At 38.7% G+C, this 17512-nt stretch overlaps 1 protein-coding gene across 1 annotated transcript; it reads left to right on the top strand.

Moving 5' to 3' along the window:
- Positions 1–798: 798 nt before the first annotated feature.
- Positions 799–11312, top strand: LZTFL1 (leucine zipper transcription factor like 1). The gene is made up of 10 exons (XM_083866280.1): positions 799–862; positions 2734–2858; positions 3318–3512; positions 3997–4057; positions 4927–4995; positions 6380–6445; positions 6580–6657; positions 9006–9179; positions 9666–9769; positions 10347–11312. Exons 1-10 carry the CDS (start codon positions 860–862, stop codon positions 10363–10365), a joined length of 894 nt encoding a protein of 297 aa, XP_083722406.1. The 5' UTR covers positions 799–859; the 3' UTR covers positions 10366–11312.
- Positions 11313–17512: the final 6200 nt, after the last annotated feature.

The raw sequence follows: 17512 nt of genomic DNA, 5'->3' as shown, positions 1-17512 counted from the left end.
CCCACCTGGAGTACTGCATCCAGCTCTGTAGTCTCCAGCACAGGAAAGACATGGACCAGTTGGAGTGAGTTCAGAGGAGGCCACTGAGATGATTAGAGGGATGGAGCAGTTCTCCTATGAGGAAAGGCTGAGAGAATTTGGGTTCTCAGCCTGGAGAAGGCTTTGGGGTGCCCTAATTATGGCCTTCCAGTACCTGAAGGGAGCCTACGAGTGCTTGTAGTGACAGGACAAGGGAGAATGGGTTCTGACTGAAAGAGAGTAGGTTTAGATTAGTTATTAGGAAAATATTCTTCTCTGTGAGGGCGATGAGGCACTGGAACAGGTTGCCCAGAGAAGTTATGGATGCCCTAATCCTGGAGTGTTCAAAGCCAGGTTGGATTGAGTAACTTGGTCTAGTGAAAGGTGTCCCTACCCATGCCAAGGTGGTCGAACTAGATGATCTTTAAGGTTCCTGTCAACCCAAACAATTCTATGGCTCTGAATTGTCCTGCTTACATGCTAATGCTTTGCAAAACTCCGTGTTTAGTGAAAAAGCCTTTGGAAAAAAAAAAATCTTAGGTGCTGTAAACAAACGTGGGATATTTTCCATCGCGCCTAACTTCCCCTACAGCTTCAGCAGCTCACTGCTACACAGTAGAGTTTTCCAAATTGCACCTGACCACGTAGGAAACGCAAAGGTAAAGTTTGGGGGGGAAAAAAAAAATCCCAAACCAAAACATCACGTTTTTCTGGTTCCGCGGCGCGCGGGTCACGTGGGCGCGCCGCCGCCAATGGGGGCGCGCCGCGGGCGCTCGCGAGGCTTCGGTGTCCATGGCAACGCGGGGCCCGCAGCCGTCCGGGCGCCGGCGGAGCGGCCGCCATGGTGAGTAACGGGACGGGGCCGGCGCTCCCGCCTCATCCCGCCTGCCCGGGGCAGGGGGGCGGCCTGGCGGCGTGCGGGAGCCGCCACCTGCCCTCCTGGGCGTCCCTGCCATCCCTGCGGAGGCTCCCAGCGCTTGGGGTTGTTGCGGGATCCGGTGGCTTGTCTGCATATCAGCGTGTCTGACTCACGAGTGGCCTGTGCTTATGTGTTTATTTACTAGTATAATTGCCTTTCTGTCTGTAATGAATAGAAGCTTTTCAACTTAAAAAAAAAACTTTCCAGCAACAGCAAAGAGGACATGAAATTAGCTTTCCATATGATCCCTGATCTGCAATGTGGGACTTCGTGGGTGGCATCGGGCTTGCAGCCACACTATAAGAGCTGGTTTAGTTTAGTGCCAGTGCTGCTTCCTTGGCTGCGTTTAGTTTCCAGAGTTTTGGTTATTCATCCAGGTATGTCAGGATTGCATTGTTACTGGAGCTTCCCTAAGGACAAGGCGATCAGATGAACTGTTCTGTCTGAGTTACTACATTGCTGTCTCTCCCCAACATCAGCTGTGCCAACAAAGCACCTTGGAGTAAATGAAATGGACCTGCCTTTGCACCAGCTCTCCCGAGACTGTGGTGATAAAATACCACTCGTGCCCTTTTCTGCCTCCTTTTCACTCATGCTGCCTGCATGAGCAGTGATTCTGATCACATTCTGATGTGATTGCCCATGCCAATAATTCTTTGAAATAGAGGTGCACATAAAAGAGCTACTTAGCCAGGTTTAAAATTACTTCCCTTTTAATTTGCCCTGGCAATATTTGTTTCTGGGCTGTTGAGAAACAGATTCATATTATCACTTAAGATCTTCTTCATCAAAACCAGCATGACCACCAGGTCGAGGGAAGTGATTACCCCCTCTGCTCTCATGAGACCCCATCTGGAGTGCTGCATACAATTCTGGTGTTTCCAGCATAGGAAGAACATGGAAGTGTTGGAGCAAGTCCAGAGAAAGGATGTGAAGCTGACAAGAGCACTGGAGCATTTCCCCTATGAAAACAGACAAGTTGGGGGAGTTTAGCCTGGAGAAGAGAAGATTGTGGAGAGACCCCATAGCAACCTTCTAGTATCTGGAGGAGGCCTACAAGGAAGCCAGAGAGGGGACTCTTCATCAGGAACTGCAGCAATAGGACAAGGAATAATGGACACTGATTGAAAGAGAGTAGGTTGAGATTAGATACACAGAAAAATGTCTTTATTGTGAGGATGGTGAGGCACTGCAACAGGTTGCCCAGGGAAATTATGGATGCGCCATCCCTGGCAGTATTCAAAGCCAGGTTGGATGGAGCTCTCAGTAACCTGGTCTAGTGGGAGGTGTCCCTGCCCATGGCAGGGAGTTGGAACTAGATAATCTTTAAGGTCTCATGCAACACAAGCATTCAGTGATTCTGTGATTCTGTGAGAAGTCTCAGGAGTTTATATAAAAAGTAACAAACATAACATACTTTCCTCTGGGTTTTTTGTTAGTACCTCTATGGAAGATACATTATTCAGCTACATTATGAATGTGTAATGTAATTCCAAGATATATTTATCCAAGAGCTTCCTCTCCTGCACAGTCATTCTGGTTCTGATCCTCTGATTGCCTCTGTCTCTCTGTTTTTGTATGACTTTTGAGATTACTTGAGCCCTTGCTTCCAAATATTGGAGCTTTCTCACCCACTTATGAGAGGTGTATAAGGATTAGACATATGAAAATGTGACTGTTTTTCATTGTGCTAGTTAGCATGCTAACCCTGTGAAAACAATCACAGAAATGAGTCAGAAGGCAAGTATTCTCACTTTTCCTTATGTTTGTCTTTGTGCTTGTATCCTCCTCTGCAGGCAGAGCTGGGTGTTAATGAGCACCACCAGAACGAAGTGGTCAGCTACATGCGCTTTGCTCGTTTCAAGCGGGGCATGTGTCTCAAAACAGTGGATTCTTGTTTTCAGGACCTCAAGGACAGCAGGTACTGTATGAGGCAGTTCTGAGCAGGCATAAAGCAAAGTATGCTAGCAGCAGTGGCAGGTTTGAATAGTTTATGGAGTGACTTTTCTCCATTTAGGTTTGTATGCTCTTGTATTTTCCTGAAGTTACAAGTCAAATGCTTTTAAACCCAAGTTGCTCAAATTCTTAGGAATTAACAGAGATATTGACAGCATGACATTGCTTCATATCTTGCTTCTGATAGCTAAATTCAGTGCAAGCCTGTAGCTGAATTAATATTTGTTATTTTAGTGATTTAAAGAGAAAATTCAAATAAAATAACCAATTAGTAATGCTGTGGTCATCTGTCATAATAGTGATTGACAGTGGACGTTTTTAGAAAATATTGCATTATGTGAGTGGTACCTGTGTAGTGGGATCTCATAACAAGGCAGAATTGTTACATTTATGATACCTGACTCATCTTGACCTCTCTGTTTAGACTTGTTGAAGAGACCTTCACAGTTGATGAGGTGATAGATATGCTGGATGGACTGCAGAGTGTTGTGCACAGTGAAGTGGAGTCAGAGCTCATAAACACAACTTACACCAACGTTTTACTTCTGCGGCAGCTCTTTTCACAGGCTGAGAAATGGTACCTGAAGTTACAGACAGATGTCTCTGACTTGGAAAATCGGTAACAGCTATTGGACTATACTTGCAACAATGAGAAAACTTCAAAGTGTGGACTATTTGCATTCTTTTCCTAACCATATTGTATCTATGATAGGTTACCTTCAATGTTTCCATCTATGAAATAGCAAGATACAAAATAATTTCAAACTTGTGATCCAGATGTTTTATTAGTAGTATTCTTACTTGAATTAATCATTCAAGAGCAGGTGTCCAGACTCAATTAAAAACCTTGTCTGGCTAGATTATATTTTAATTAAGAATGCTAAATCTATTGTAATGCATATATCCTGCCATTGCATGACATGATCTGTTGTTTATGGTATTTGCATAGGACTTCATCCTGTACTTCTAGCAAGAATTTTACATGCAAGAAAAAGTATAGCACCAGCTAGTTAAAATATGTTTCATAGTGTAGCTCTTAGTAAAGAAATGCCTCCTTATATTTTTCTTTGGTAAATAAATGCCTCTTTATTTTTTTTTTCAAGAGAATTATTGCACCAGGTGGCTGAGTTTGAAAAGTCAGAATATACATCTTCAAATGAAAAGGTAGAATTTTATTTTAATCAAATCATAATCAAATGTTATGTGGAGTCATGACAGATGTTTAAAATGCTTAGTATTGACTCTTTCTTCTTAAGAGAAAACCAAAACCAAAACCCCATCCTTATTCGTCAAAACAGTCTTTGAAACTGTCCAAAAAGTAACATTTTGCATTTCGGCACCAAGGCTCACTCTGAATTGCCTTGGGTCTTTCCAGAGTGCCTATTCTGCACTTCTGGACTGTGCCTCACACATTTCATCCCAAGGTCAGCCAGCCCAGGGATGTGTTGTAGCATCTCCTTCTGGGTTCCCTTCCCCTGGCACCTGGGGTGAGACTAGGACATTCGATTGTCCCAGCATGAACTCAAGAGCTGAGAAGATTGCACAGTACAGTATCACTCTGGCTTGTCTTGCATAAATATGGTTACACTTCATTTGATTTGTAGCATAAAGGTGTATTTATATATATTACATTGTATTTATATCTATCTGCTTATAATATATGTTATTTTTAATACCTTAAATGAGAAAATTATTTGTAAATACTTTTTACTCTTAAAATCACTCAAATATTATCTTCTCCTTACTCTTTTGTTTTTTGGTTGCTGCAGGATTGTTAGTCTTCTGTAGAACCACGTTTGCAATACTTTTATGTCTCTTTGCAGTATTTTTGTTTAACTTAAGCTCAAGGTGAAGTCCATAACTTAGGGGCCAAGGAAGCACTAAAAAATGAACTTGAAATGAAAGTTTGTTAATTTGCTTTGCTAAAGAAAGCCAAATTGACTATCAGTAGTTATTTTACAGGCTAAAGGAGTACTTTTCTTCCCCCTGGAAATCTGTATAATTCAAAATTTTTACCTTTATTATTTCCTTAGTCCACTGCAGATCCCGTTAAACCAAAACTTGCTCCCTTGAATGAAGGTGGGTCAGAGTTGCTAAACAAGGTAAGAACTTGACTGTTCATGCAGTATGGTCAGTGATCATTCTGCTTATGCAAGTGAACTGAGTAACTGCACAGTAATATTTGTATAATGTGTCTGTCACTATACAGACATCGTGGTAATATATCTGAGAATGTAAAGTAAAATACTTGTATATTATTAAATATTGTAAAGCACCAGAAATGTATTATGCAGTTATGACCTCTAACATGTATTGCAATATTAACCCTTCTTTTTGCCTAGACATTTTGGTCTTTGTAGTAATTTATGTTTCCATTTAATGGAGGAAAATAGTAAATTAGTTCCATGCAGCTATCTGGTGCTTCAACAAAGAAGTAAATTAAAATATGTAGCTGACTGAAATTACTAGGTTATTGAACATTTTCTGTATCACTTGAAGTCAATCTTATTACCTCCATTCGGTTCTGTTTTGTAAGTTGATAAATTTCTCCTGAAGGAACAGACACTTAAAGAATTTGGAATTTACTGGTTTTGAAAACATCTGATTTATCACTTGCTAAACATTTTTAGAATTACAAAACACTTTTTAGTACTTAATATTATCAATAGTTTTATTAGGTATTGTACTAATTTCATTCAACTGAACTTTTTAAAAATGTCACACTTCTTACAATACCCTTTAAAGTTTTTGATAATCAAGATAATTAGCAAGGAGTTTTTCTGTTTTTCTGTCCTGCCTTCCCAAAATGTTATGCTGAGTACAATGTCTGTCTCAAATTGTTGTTACTCACTAAAATAATTAAAGCATTCAAGAATTTAGACTTGTATTTTGCTTATAGGTTAAGGTAGTTCTATTTCAAAAATAATTTCAAAATCATAACAGTTTTTCTTGAATATGTACATCTGTTGTCTTTTTTTTCCCCCCAAATCATTCAAAGTTCATGTTGTGAATTTACTTTGACTGATAAAATATAGATATTTCCTGTGACACAGAAGAGGATATGCAGTAACCTGGTGTTTGTCTCTTTTGAAAAGGAACTGCAGATAAATTCTTACTTGCCTGTTGATTGAAAATATGAATTACGAGCATCAATGAGTTTTGCATCCCTGAACATGCAATTTTTAATCATGAATCTTGATACTAACAAGATGCTGATCTCAGTAATCTCAATGCAGTAAAGCATGTGTTTGAGCCAACAGCCCTGTATGTTACAGCAGCATCAGAGACTTAAATTGCTTTCTCACTGAGGCAAAAACCACAATAAATTAATGGATTCTTGATTTCTTATGAAGGCCATTTTTATAAGCATTTAGGATCTCTTTTGCTTTCCTAAATTATGAAATGTATTTTCTTCTCTGAAATATTTGCAAAATCCAAAATGGCACAAGGGTGTTCACAAACACTTTCTTGTTCTTTAACCCAAAGACAGTTGCTCATCTCCAAGAAGAAAATGAAAAATTGAAGACCAGACTCAGGACCATAGAAACACAGGTAAATTCCCTTGTAATCTTGGATGCTTAATGTTGGTTACATATTTTAAAATATCTAAACAAGCATCCCATGGTTATTCTTATGTTTTCACTTAAAATACATTTCTGAGGTTTTAAATTTTCAATGTGTTGCAGGCAACAGCTGCTCTAGATGAGAAGTCCAAGCTGGAGAAGTCACTGAGGGATTTACAGATGATCCAAGGAGATCAGAAGGTAAATTTAATTATATCTCTCACTCCTGTTTAACACAACTGTTGCCAGTACATCCAAAATGTTGTTCTGTATGGTGTGTTTCTTTTCTGGCAAATGCAAGAGTTTGAGTTAATGTTCTTCCTGCTGACATTGTCTGTTCCCTCTGGTCTGTCAGTCAGCAGGTAATCTGTAATATTAGTTGATGTTATGACATGTATTCAGGAAATATCAGGAAGTAGTACTCCAGAATTCATATTCCCAGGACTGATATTTGTATTTACAGACACAAATCTATCTGTTTGTTTCTTCATGTTTACTAGTGAAAGAATGATACCTAACCTGGTTTTTAGAACAATAATGAAACACTAATTCTTTCACACATTTGTCACTTGATGTTGACATGAACAAGCCCGGCTTGCTTTTTTTGTAGTTCTTCCTATATCAGCATACTGTTAAAAATGTTTCACCATTTATTTTTATTACTTGAGGTTCTTAATCTGTTTTATAAATGGGGGCTCCAATATGGTGAGTTGCTGCTGGCAAAAAAAACATAATAAACCTCAAGTCATGTTGACACAAACAAATCTCTCAGGTCACCTTAGTATTTTTCTAAGTTTTTACCTTTATTTGTCAATAATTAGAATTTTCTAAAGTTTGTTCATGTGTAATTGTTTCTTAAATTCAAAGCATTTCATTTCAGGCTTTCAGCAAAATTAGAACACTTTAATCCCATTATTTTCAATAATTGATTTTTAAATTCCTGCAGTATTTACAGATTTGGAAGTGAGGTTCAAGATAATAAAACATTTTCATTTTAATTTTCATATTTTAATCCTTATTTCTTTTTATTTTGCTTTCTACCTGGTTTATGGTATGTACTTGGTTTTCTTAATATGTTAAAAGTTTACTTAGTAACTTTCAAAATTGTATTCAATAATATTTTTAATAGGGAACTTGGTTATCAGTCATGGCAAATATTTTCTTCCTGTGTTTTGTTAAACTTTAAATTATTAAAGGTTTAAAATATTAAAGAGGTGTATTAAATCCTGGATAATATTGTTTGTAGTGTTAAAAGATTGGAACCAAATCTCATCCTGCTTTTCTGGATAAACATGAATTGGCCTCAGTGTCAGGGCTGCTGAGTATCTTCAGCTTTCATGTCCTAATTTGCTCTCTGTAATCTGTCACTTTCTGCCAGTTGCTGGTAAAGCAGTAGATTTCAAACTCTTTCAACAAATAAATAACTGCCAAACCACAATTGGTTCAAAAGGACCGACTCATCAGATTGATTTTTTAAATTAATATTTAATACATGGTTCCACATAGAAAGTGTGAGTCAGAGTAACTGTAACTGGGAGTAACTCCCAGCAGTTACTGGGAGTAACTGCTCTGTTGGATCAGTTTAGAGGACTTAGAATTTCTGCATAATTGACTTTTGTCATGGTTAGAAAATAGCAACTCAAACATACAAAAATGTATGTAGTGCTTTTCAAGTGTTGCCTTGGACTCTGTCTCAGAATTCAAAATAAGCTTTTCTTCTGTACAGGTACTACTATCAAGTGGTTTCCTATTCTCAAGTCTTAAGTTCCACACAGAAAAAGGAACAGGGCTTTCTTAAGTTTTAGATTTTGTTGGTTTTAAGGTTCTTCTGGTTCAGCCTCATCCTGAGTCATTACACTCTTAAGTTTGAAATTGAGCTTTAAAACCTGAGAATGTTTTGTTTGGTTTTTTGGTTTTATTTAAATGAAAATCCATGGAACAGTTATACAACTATAATGTTTTATAACCCGGAACTGATGTTTAGAAAAGTTTGAGTTGTTTCTTCTCGTAAGGAAACAGGGAAGTTGCTTTGCAACTTGCAGCCTCTTTGTGTAAGACATCTGAGAAGGGCACAGTGTTGGTACCTGGCTGAGAGTGTGAGCATTAACACTTCCAGCCTTTTCTGCCCATAGTACATGAATCGCTTTGGAAATGTTTCAAAAGCACATTGTAGCATCAACATTCAGATCTTAAATGGTAATTTACTGTTGCTGGATGGTAAATAACGTCTTGTAATATGATTCATCTTCTGGCTCCAACTAATTCTTAAAGAATCAAAGTACAAGTACTTAAAAATCTCATCTTGGCTGAGAAGACATTCCAGCTATCTTTAAAAGGCATTTATTAATGAATTTTTAAGTTCTAAATCAGTCCCTGGTCTAACTTTTTTTTTTTAGTTGAAACACTTCTCATTTAGGCTTTACAGGAGTAACCTGTACATTGTTATTAGAAATGAAGACATACTACTTTGTGTGGAATTTTGCACTTAAAATTTTAATTATTTCTTCTCTTGAATTTGACATATTTTAAATATTTTTTTTCTGTTGAAGAATAATGCAAACCAGGATATCACTGAACTGGAGAATAAAGTGGCAGCTTTGAAATCCCAGTTTGAGAAGACTTTGAATGACACTACTGCAAATCAAAGATTTTTAGAAGAAGACTTGATGACAACAAAACATGACTTACTGAAGGTTCAGGATCAGCTATCCACAGCTGAAAAGGTTAGCATTTTATTGTAATGTGAAGATGAATTTCTTACTCCCATTTTAACTAATTAGTAATTTAACAAGGACAAGCTACAGGATGCAGAGGTTACCAGGCCACACTTTTGCCCTTGTATTTTTGTAATTTCAGTGGAAAAGGACATTATACATAAAATAGCAAACCCACAACTAACTGCATGGTTATAACTAGATGAATATTTAAAATTTGACTGTTTGTCTGGATAGGAATTTCTGAATGAAAAGTATATCCCCAGTCTTCTGAAGACTTTTAGCCTGATTTTGTTAGAAAATGAAGTTGGTGTTTCTATGGCTGCCCCAGTAATCTCATTTGAATCTACTAGATGACTTCATCTAAATTTGAGTAAGTTACAGAAATCTGGTATTGTCAAACTTGAGGAGGAAAAGCTAGTAGTTTGGGGTTTTTTTAAATATTTTTGTCTAGTCTTCATAATATGTAAATAATATGTTGATGTTACTATGTAGGAACTGGAGAAGAAATTTCAGCAAACAGCTGCCTATCGAAACATGAAAGAGATTCTCACCAGGAAGAATGAACAGATAAAGGACCTGCGTAGAAGACTTTCTAAGTAAGTGGTGCTGCCCTGTCTGTCTCAACAAGATCCTTGTTCTGGATCTATGTTCTGCTCCCAATTTGTCTCTAAAACAGTCTATACATTTTCCCTTAAAAAGAGCTTCTAATAGGCTATGCCCTGATTTTTGACAAACCAGTCCTTTGAATGAATGTTTGGTATGGTTAGGGCTGGTGTGTGCAACAGCAGCTGCCATGTAGCAAGTAATGAGAGAATTAATTATGGAGAGGATACAAGGATATTCATGGCTGTGCTAGATAAGGCCTCTGGTGCTACACACAGAGATACAGATGGGAGGTGTTCCAGGTGCTTTGGCAATTGTTTGGATTTGTGGGTAGGTCATTCTTTCATTCTACTACTTGGTAAACTGGCCAGTTTTGAAAGGAGAAGGTAGTCTAAAAAGTAAATGCCTTTGTCTGTGACTTAAGTCATATAGTAAGCCTTGACAGAAATGTGTTGCTCTTGGGTGTAATTTGTTGCTTTTGTTTCGTATTTTCTTTAGAGACAAAATGTCTTTGGGGTATTTTCTAGTCTGTTTTAATTACTTTTCTATTTATTCTTTTTTAATCCTCAGATATGAATCAGAGGACTGAAATACCAAAAAGCATCTGATCCATCAGAAGTTGTCATGGAAAGAAAATGTAGACTGGTATTATTTTTCAGTAATTTTTGTTTTGAATGGTGTATTCTTTGCTTCTAGTATTTAAAATAACTCTATTAATATTAATTTCACGCTGAAACTCTTTCCTTACTTCCTTGTAAACCTATAATTTATAGGTATTAGTTTCTGCAGTCATGTTTTTAATGGTTAACCATTGACATTCCTTGAGAAATAGCAAACAGGACCTTGTTGAAGAACTGAGAACATTCCCTACAAAAAAGGGAGTTTATTTTTGTTAAAAAAAGGGGGGGGAAAGACCAAAAATATATACATTAGAGTTTTTGATGTCTTCAGTGTGGAAATTCCAGTTGTTACTTTTGTGTAGTTAATGTAGTTATGAAGTAGCATTATATGTAAAAATTTCATCAGTGAAAGAGTAGAAGGAACAAAAAAGAAATGCTGATTCTGTAATGTTACTTCACACTAGACATGTCATAGCTCAGCAAAGTGTGGTCAGTAGCATTTTTCTAGACAGTGTTCATTAGATAATGAAATAAATTTGCTTTATAGCCAAAGTGCTGGACCCTTTCAAATAAAGTTGTGCTTTTTCACTTGAATTGATTTAAAGTGAATTTGGACTTCAGAAGACAGATTCTGATTTTGTCAGTATTCTTAATATTGAGATGATAATCTAAATACGCCTAGGAAAGTTAGTGGAGCAGCTTTTTTGGGAAATAAGTTATTTTAGATGTTTTCATCTCCTTTCTTAATGTAACCTCACCAAAAAACCAGCTTACTTCTCTCGAGTCTTCTACTTGAAATTCTCTGCCTTGCATTTGTTTGTCAGTTGCCTAATAGTGCATTCTACTTGTTCATCTGTCCCTGTTCATATGTATCTTGTATTTTACTTCAAATAAAATACTATGTTTTCAAACATTTAATCTTTAACGAGCTGAGTTTTTTTATAGCTATTTATAAAAGCTTTGTATAGCTATTTTTAATATCTGTAGGAATGGGCAGCAGATCAGTAAAGAATCTTGCTAGAAATGAGAACATGAACATTACAGATTTATGCTCAAAGCCATGTCACATCAAACAGTGTAAAAGGGAGTACTAGTGACAAAGCTGAGGAGAGACAGGGTGTTTGTGTTACAGAAATTGGCATTTAACAATGCTTTTCTCAGGAGCTGCTTGAACTGAAACGGATCTTTTTCTTCATTATTTCTTTAACAAACAAAGCTGTTAAAATTGCTTAACTCAAATCTGCCATACACTTACAGCCGAAGTTCTTTTTTCTCTAAGTTTAAGTTCTCATGTTTTCTGTAAGTTCTCCTGTCTTTTGCCTCCCACTGGTTAAGTGAGGTTGGTTTGAGATAAAGTCCCATGCCTGTGGAAGGATATTATTGCTGTAGCAATAATTTTAGTGTCTTCTGAGGTGGCATCCTCTCCTTGCAGTGACAGTTAAGATAATGAAAGGTGTTCTTTTGCCCCTTGTACAGTCACTAAAATGTTAAGTTCTTAATAGGTATGTACCAAAGAGCTTTTTGGCCTGTTTGTTCAGAACAACAAAAGTACTTGTCTGGATGAATGTTGTGGGTTTTTTCTTCATAATAACACTCACTTTAATGAGATCAATTACTATTTCTAAAATGGCAGGTAAAGGGTAAAAAAAGCCAGAGATTCTCATGACTCCTTCTGGACTTCTTTTCTCATCAATTTTTGACTCTAGAATATTGACTCTGTGATCTTTATTGTCTGCTTAGAAAGCATCTCAGCAAGAAAGTACACTGTATATACTTCAGTATATGGCTAGATCTCAATGAAATAGGTTGGCTGTAGACAAGCCACACACCTTGTTATCTCCTCAAATGAGTAAGGAAAGTCTTGTAAAGAACTGTGCAGTGCAAAATTGAAACTCAGACTTTGATTTCCTGCCTTGCAGATTGCCAGTTTAGCGAGTGTGAGATCACAGTGATGCTCGCTTTTTGTGCTGCAGAATGGCTAATTAGAAGTCTTGTGTGGAGCTCTTGATGAAAAACACATCATCTTTGACAGGTGATGTACCTGTCAAAGACTTGGAGCATTATACAGTAGTGGCTTTCTTTTCTTGAGATAAGTACAATATTTTGAAGCTGGAGATGATGTCTGAGTCTCTCCTGACTGTGCCCAATGTTTCTAAAACTTAACTTTTTTCCCTGAGTGTGAATTCTAATACTACTTTTAGCAGCCTTTGCTCTTTTTACTGCTCAAATAGACATCATCCATTTCTTCTACTTCAGTTGTTAATTCCTTAGTTATGCCTGAAGGGAATGTTTAAAAAGAAAATTTCTGTATGAGTGGCTGATCTGAAGAAATAAGATCTCTGTCAGGCTGGTTGGGGTTTGGTTTTTCGTTTTGTTTTTTTGCTTTTTCTTGCAAATTGAAGAATATGGGAATGAAATCTAGGCATCTCAACTTTGCTAGTACTGCCTCTGACAGCCAACAAACAACCCTCTGCTCCATCAGTGACTTCAGTAATTGTTAATAAATGAGCCAGCAGCCCTGCATGTTGCCATTTTAATGAGACCATATATTAACTAATGATCTTTAATTCTTCATAAAGTACTCATTAATCTATTTTTCTCTTGTGGCTAATAGCCATTTAAAAAATATTCTAAGGTGAATATTAATACATACATTGACACTTAACTTGCAAGTGCACCTTTTTGTTTGATAGACTAATATATAGAACAGCTGAAATCTGGACATTTCCCATATACCTTGCCTTTGGGAAACCCAGTCATCTGCCAAGAGCTTAGATTTCAGTCCAGTCAAAACATTTATAAGATTCCTTAGTTTGATTTCCCTTTTTTGGCATTATCAAGGACAGGTCTTTACTTCTCTGTGATATGAAATGCTGTGAAACCACAAAGAAATCTTTACTGCCTCAGGAAGCAAATGTGAATCATGTTGAGGTGTCAGGTGTCTGAATGGATCAAGCTTAAAAGGTTTGATCTGGTCTAGAAGGATGTGCCTTCTAAAGCGTTTTGAAGTAATTTGAAGGTAAGTTTGTATATGAGCAGGTAAGAATTGTTACTGTAATTGTTACCATAGTTATTTTTGTAACTGGCTTTGAGCAGAGAATGTGCTTAGGGAGTTTTTCTTATGATTGTTAATTTTGACAACATCCCAGGGAAAGGGCTGTCCCAGGACTCCTGCCCTGCTCTGGCTGCCCACAGAGTCTCCCTGAAGATGTCTAGATGTGCCCTCCTTAGCAGGGTCTCCTCTTGGACACATTAGGCAGCTTCTTTGGAGTCAGCTCTTCTCCAGACAAAGGTGGGTAAGTGTGGCAGTACAGGCCATTCTGTTTCAAGACGAACTTTTGTTTCTTAATTATTATTTTCAGGAACTTGTTGATGTAGTGCCTTCGAATGTGATCATGGTGATGCAGAGTGGTTGGTGCAGGACTGTGGCAGGGCAGCTCACGACTGACAGCTGCTGGTGAATAAGAGAGCTGACCGGAGACTGCAGGCAAGCTTTGACAGAGAAAGTGGGAACTCGCAGGTCATAAGCAGAAGAATTGACCGAGTAATCCAGCTGTCTTTTAGTGACATGCCAGTTTACGACTCTCATTTGACACAGGTCAGTTTTGAAGTCCGGGTGAATTAGATGCAATTCTGTGAATCCAAACTTCATTGAGTGCACCTTTATGGAGTGAGTACCCTAAAAAATCATGCAGTCAGAAGATGGATAGAGCTGTGATGCTAAGGAAAAGCAAGGAAAATAAAAAGAGAGACTGTTTTCAGGCATGCTTTTCTTGGGAGGTTGAGGTAAAGTGAAACAGTTTTAAGGGTGATTAAGAATCATAAACTGGAAATTATTTCAGAGTCATTAAAAGCATCATGTACAGGAACTAAGCAGCAAGTAGTAGTGATAAACTGGAAGGAATAACTGTAATCCTAGTAACTGCTTAAGAGGAGTAACTGTAATCTTCAATTACACTTAGAGCAATTGCCCAACAGTTGTCATGGCCTATGAGTTGTCAAAGATCTGGAAATCCAGATGGATTCCTTCTTTCTCCTAAGATAACGAAATAGACATCTTAGGGTAGCAACTGTGAACAGTGAATTCCAGCAGAAAACCCATATGTGGAAGCTGCTAATTCCTTGTGTATCTGCTTCCCTTGACAGCATCAGTAAATGCATGCAGAGGCTGTAGACACTCCATGGCTTTGCTTTGATAGGCATCTGGCACACCAGCAGATACACGCTAGCAGTGTTTGCATTTGGAAGTGAGTGCCTCCAGCAATGGAAGATACTAAACACCAGAGCTGCTGACACTTTGTCCCCTTCCTGCAGGTCTGGCTCATCAAGGAAAGCCCAGAAGTTTGTTTTTAAATCTAAGGGGTATGATAATACACATTGGAGGTAACGTAATAAAGGTCCAGGCTACCTGGTAAAATTTCTTCCTTTGTTTCCATAACTTTTGCAAATCAAACTATTAAGTTTCTCTCACACCCTGGAATCATGCTCCCCAACCTGTTACTAGGACCCCAAGTTCTCTTTTTGTCAGCATTTTAGGTAGCTGGGAGAGGCATTTGGCTTTTTACTGTACTGGCATAAAGGGACACAAGACCAGTGTTTTTAGTTGATACCTTTGCCTAAGCACTTGAGATTTTGCTTCAGTGAGAAATGGGATTATTTGCTTAATTTATCAGCTTCTGACTAGGTTTACATAGGGCAGTTCTCCTGGGCAGTCCCATCAGTCCATGGACTGCTGTGCAGATGAACCCCTGCCCTTCTCAACCACTCTGCCAAACCCCACATCTCTAACTTGTTAGGTACTGGGAGAAAAAATTCCTTCTAATCCTTCTTTAATATGAGCAGTGACATGATCGAAATTTCTTGGTATGTCTATTAGAGGCATGTCTTTGTCCCTAAAGATAAAGCCCTTCCCTAACCCAAATGACAGCAGTTCAAAGGAGATAAAATAATGAACAGTATAAGAAATAACATATTGATTATCTGAGGTGTTTATAGAAAGTCCCACAGCAATTGTGGGACAACAGTGTCATCTGTTTATATATTTTATATTTGTTTATATATTTTATATTTTACACGTCTGTTTATATATTTATATATATATATATAAATATATTTAAAGCGTGTCCCCCAAGGAGCCACTAGATGACAGGCACTTTGCTGGGTACCTATTTGCATGACCACCTTAAAAAAAACCCTCACAGTAGTCTGTGATCCAAGCTACTGGTGAGACTGACATTTGTGAGAGAGGCAAGGATTCATCTCATTCCACCTGAACTTCCTGATCTGGCCTGACCTGAGATGAGGACATCACATCTCTCTGCCTGCATGATCTCCTCCAGTCCATTAGTAAACTAGTTTGAAATGTAATGAGAAGGAGGTACAGAGCCAAGGAAATCTTTAACTTGATGATGCTCATCAGTAGGAGTAATCTATTCACACAGAAGCATCCCAAGTGATAGTAATGTGCTACTTTTAAGGCTGTCCTGTTAGCAGATTATTTAATACTCTGATCTATTTATACACATAATTTATAATAAATCCCACTGCCAGGGACAGGCATTTGACTTTTTAATAATTTGGAAAATGATTAAAAGGTCAAAAAATTTTCATGATGTGAAGCGACTCACATTCTTTGTGTGTGTCTTTCAGTTTAACAGCTTATGGATTTAAAATTACCTTGGATTATTCCTTCCAGCAGAATTCTGGGTTATACCCATGAGACATACTGTCAGGGCTGGCTGGCATATTGCAGTTCTGCAGGCAGGACAAGAACTGTACGGATACCACAAAAAAAATCACAAACTCCCTCAAAACTGTACTACACGCAGCTTTGGCAAACCCTGGTGTTTTCCAATGGCAATTTACATCTCTAGCACCAGTAAAACACACCCCGAAGAACGGATGCAGTTACAGGAAATGTGTAAAACTCTTACCATCACCTTTTTTAGCAGACAGAAAAGTGGTGTCCCACTTTGTGGCTTTGGTAATACAAGTGGCTGATCAGCAGGTCCACCAGAGTGCTGCTGCTGGGCTCAGCAGCACTGCTCAACCCACTCTGCGGTTTGGGCTCCTGTCCAAAGGCCCCGGGGTTGGGGTTCTCACCTGTACCCACAGCTGGAGGCCTTGACTTGGCCAGTGCCCAATGGGATGCTGGAGCAGCACACACAGAACTGGCAGGGAGCAAATTCCTGGCACTGGAGGAATGAGACTGACAGCAGCTGAGCAAGTCTTACTTGCAAAATGGTCCTGAAAGGTGTCCTGGAAAAATACCATTTAAACAGAGGAAGGAAGCTGCGTCTTTGGAGTTGCTCAGCTACTTTTTATTGCTACAGCCTCCTTTGCTGGGAGGTCTGTCCAAAGTGGTTGAGCTCAAAGTGTACCTTGGCAGGGGCCCAAACACACAGGGTTCATGTTTAGACCTGGCACCTCAGTGTGCCTTCAGAGGACCCAAAGGCCCCCTGATCCTTCTGCCTCCATGATGGTCACAGACAGCTTTTTCCACTGGCCTTTGTATTTGGGCCCTGCTGCTTGAAAGTATTTTAAAATGGCAACCTCTCAGAAAAGTTCACCTGCAGCAGTGGGGTTTGAGCATGAAGGTAAGTGAAAAGACACTGGCTGTTTCACACTGTCACACACATGCAGAGCATGTAGAGTGAAGGCTGTATTCTGGGAGGGTCAAACTTGGGTGTTGTCAAGTGTGCACCAGGTTGGGGACCTCCATGGCTGATAGGACTGTTTCAAGGCTGCTTTTGGAGCTGAGGAGTGTGCTGGGTTGGTTGAGGTGAGCACCATGGCAGTGATAGGATGTCTGAGGATTCTGTTTATTACCCTAAAAGCACTGACAGTCTCTAAACCCAGTCCTAATGGTGTGGGAACCCCTCTTCTGTGCAATCAAATTCAAGCTGGTGCCTCATGAACATGAATGCTGCTCGGTAGGAAGGGAGCACTGTGGGGAAGGAGTGTCCCATTTCCAAAACCAACCGGCAGCCCCTGTTATTTCCTCACAGCTTCAAGTTGGCATGTGAGTAGATAAAAATCCCTCAGCTCACATCCTTCCCAGAAATGCCAGTCAAAACCCAAGCAGCTATTCACCCTAAGTACCAATTTTATAGTTCT

Source organism: Zosterops lateralis, assembly GCF_965231275.1.
Source record: "Zosterops lateralis genome assembly, chromosome: 1".
NCBI classification, from domain to species: Eukaryota; Metazoa; Chordata; class Aves; order Passeriformes; family Zosteropidae; genus Zosterops; species Zosterops lateralis.
This window is presented reverse-complemented; position numbering and strand designations above follow the sequence as displayed.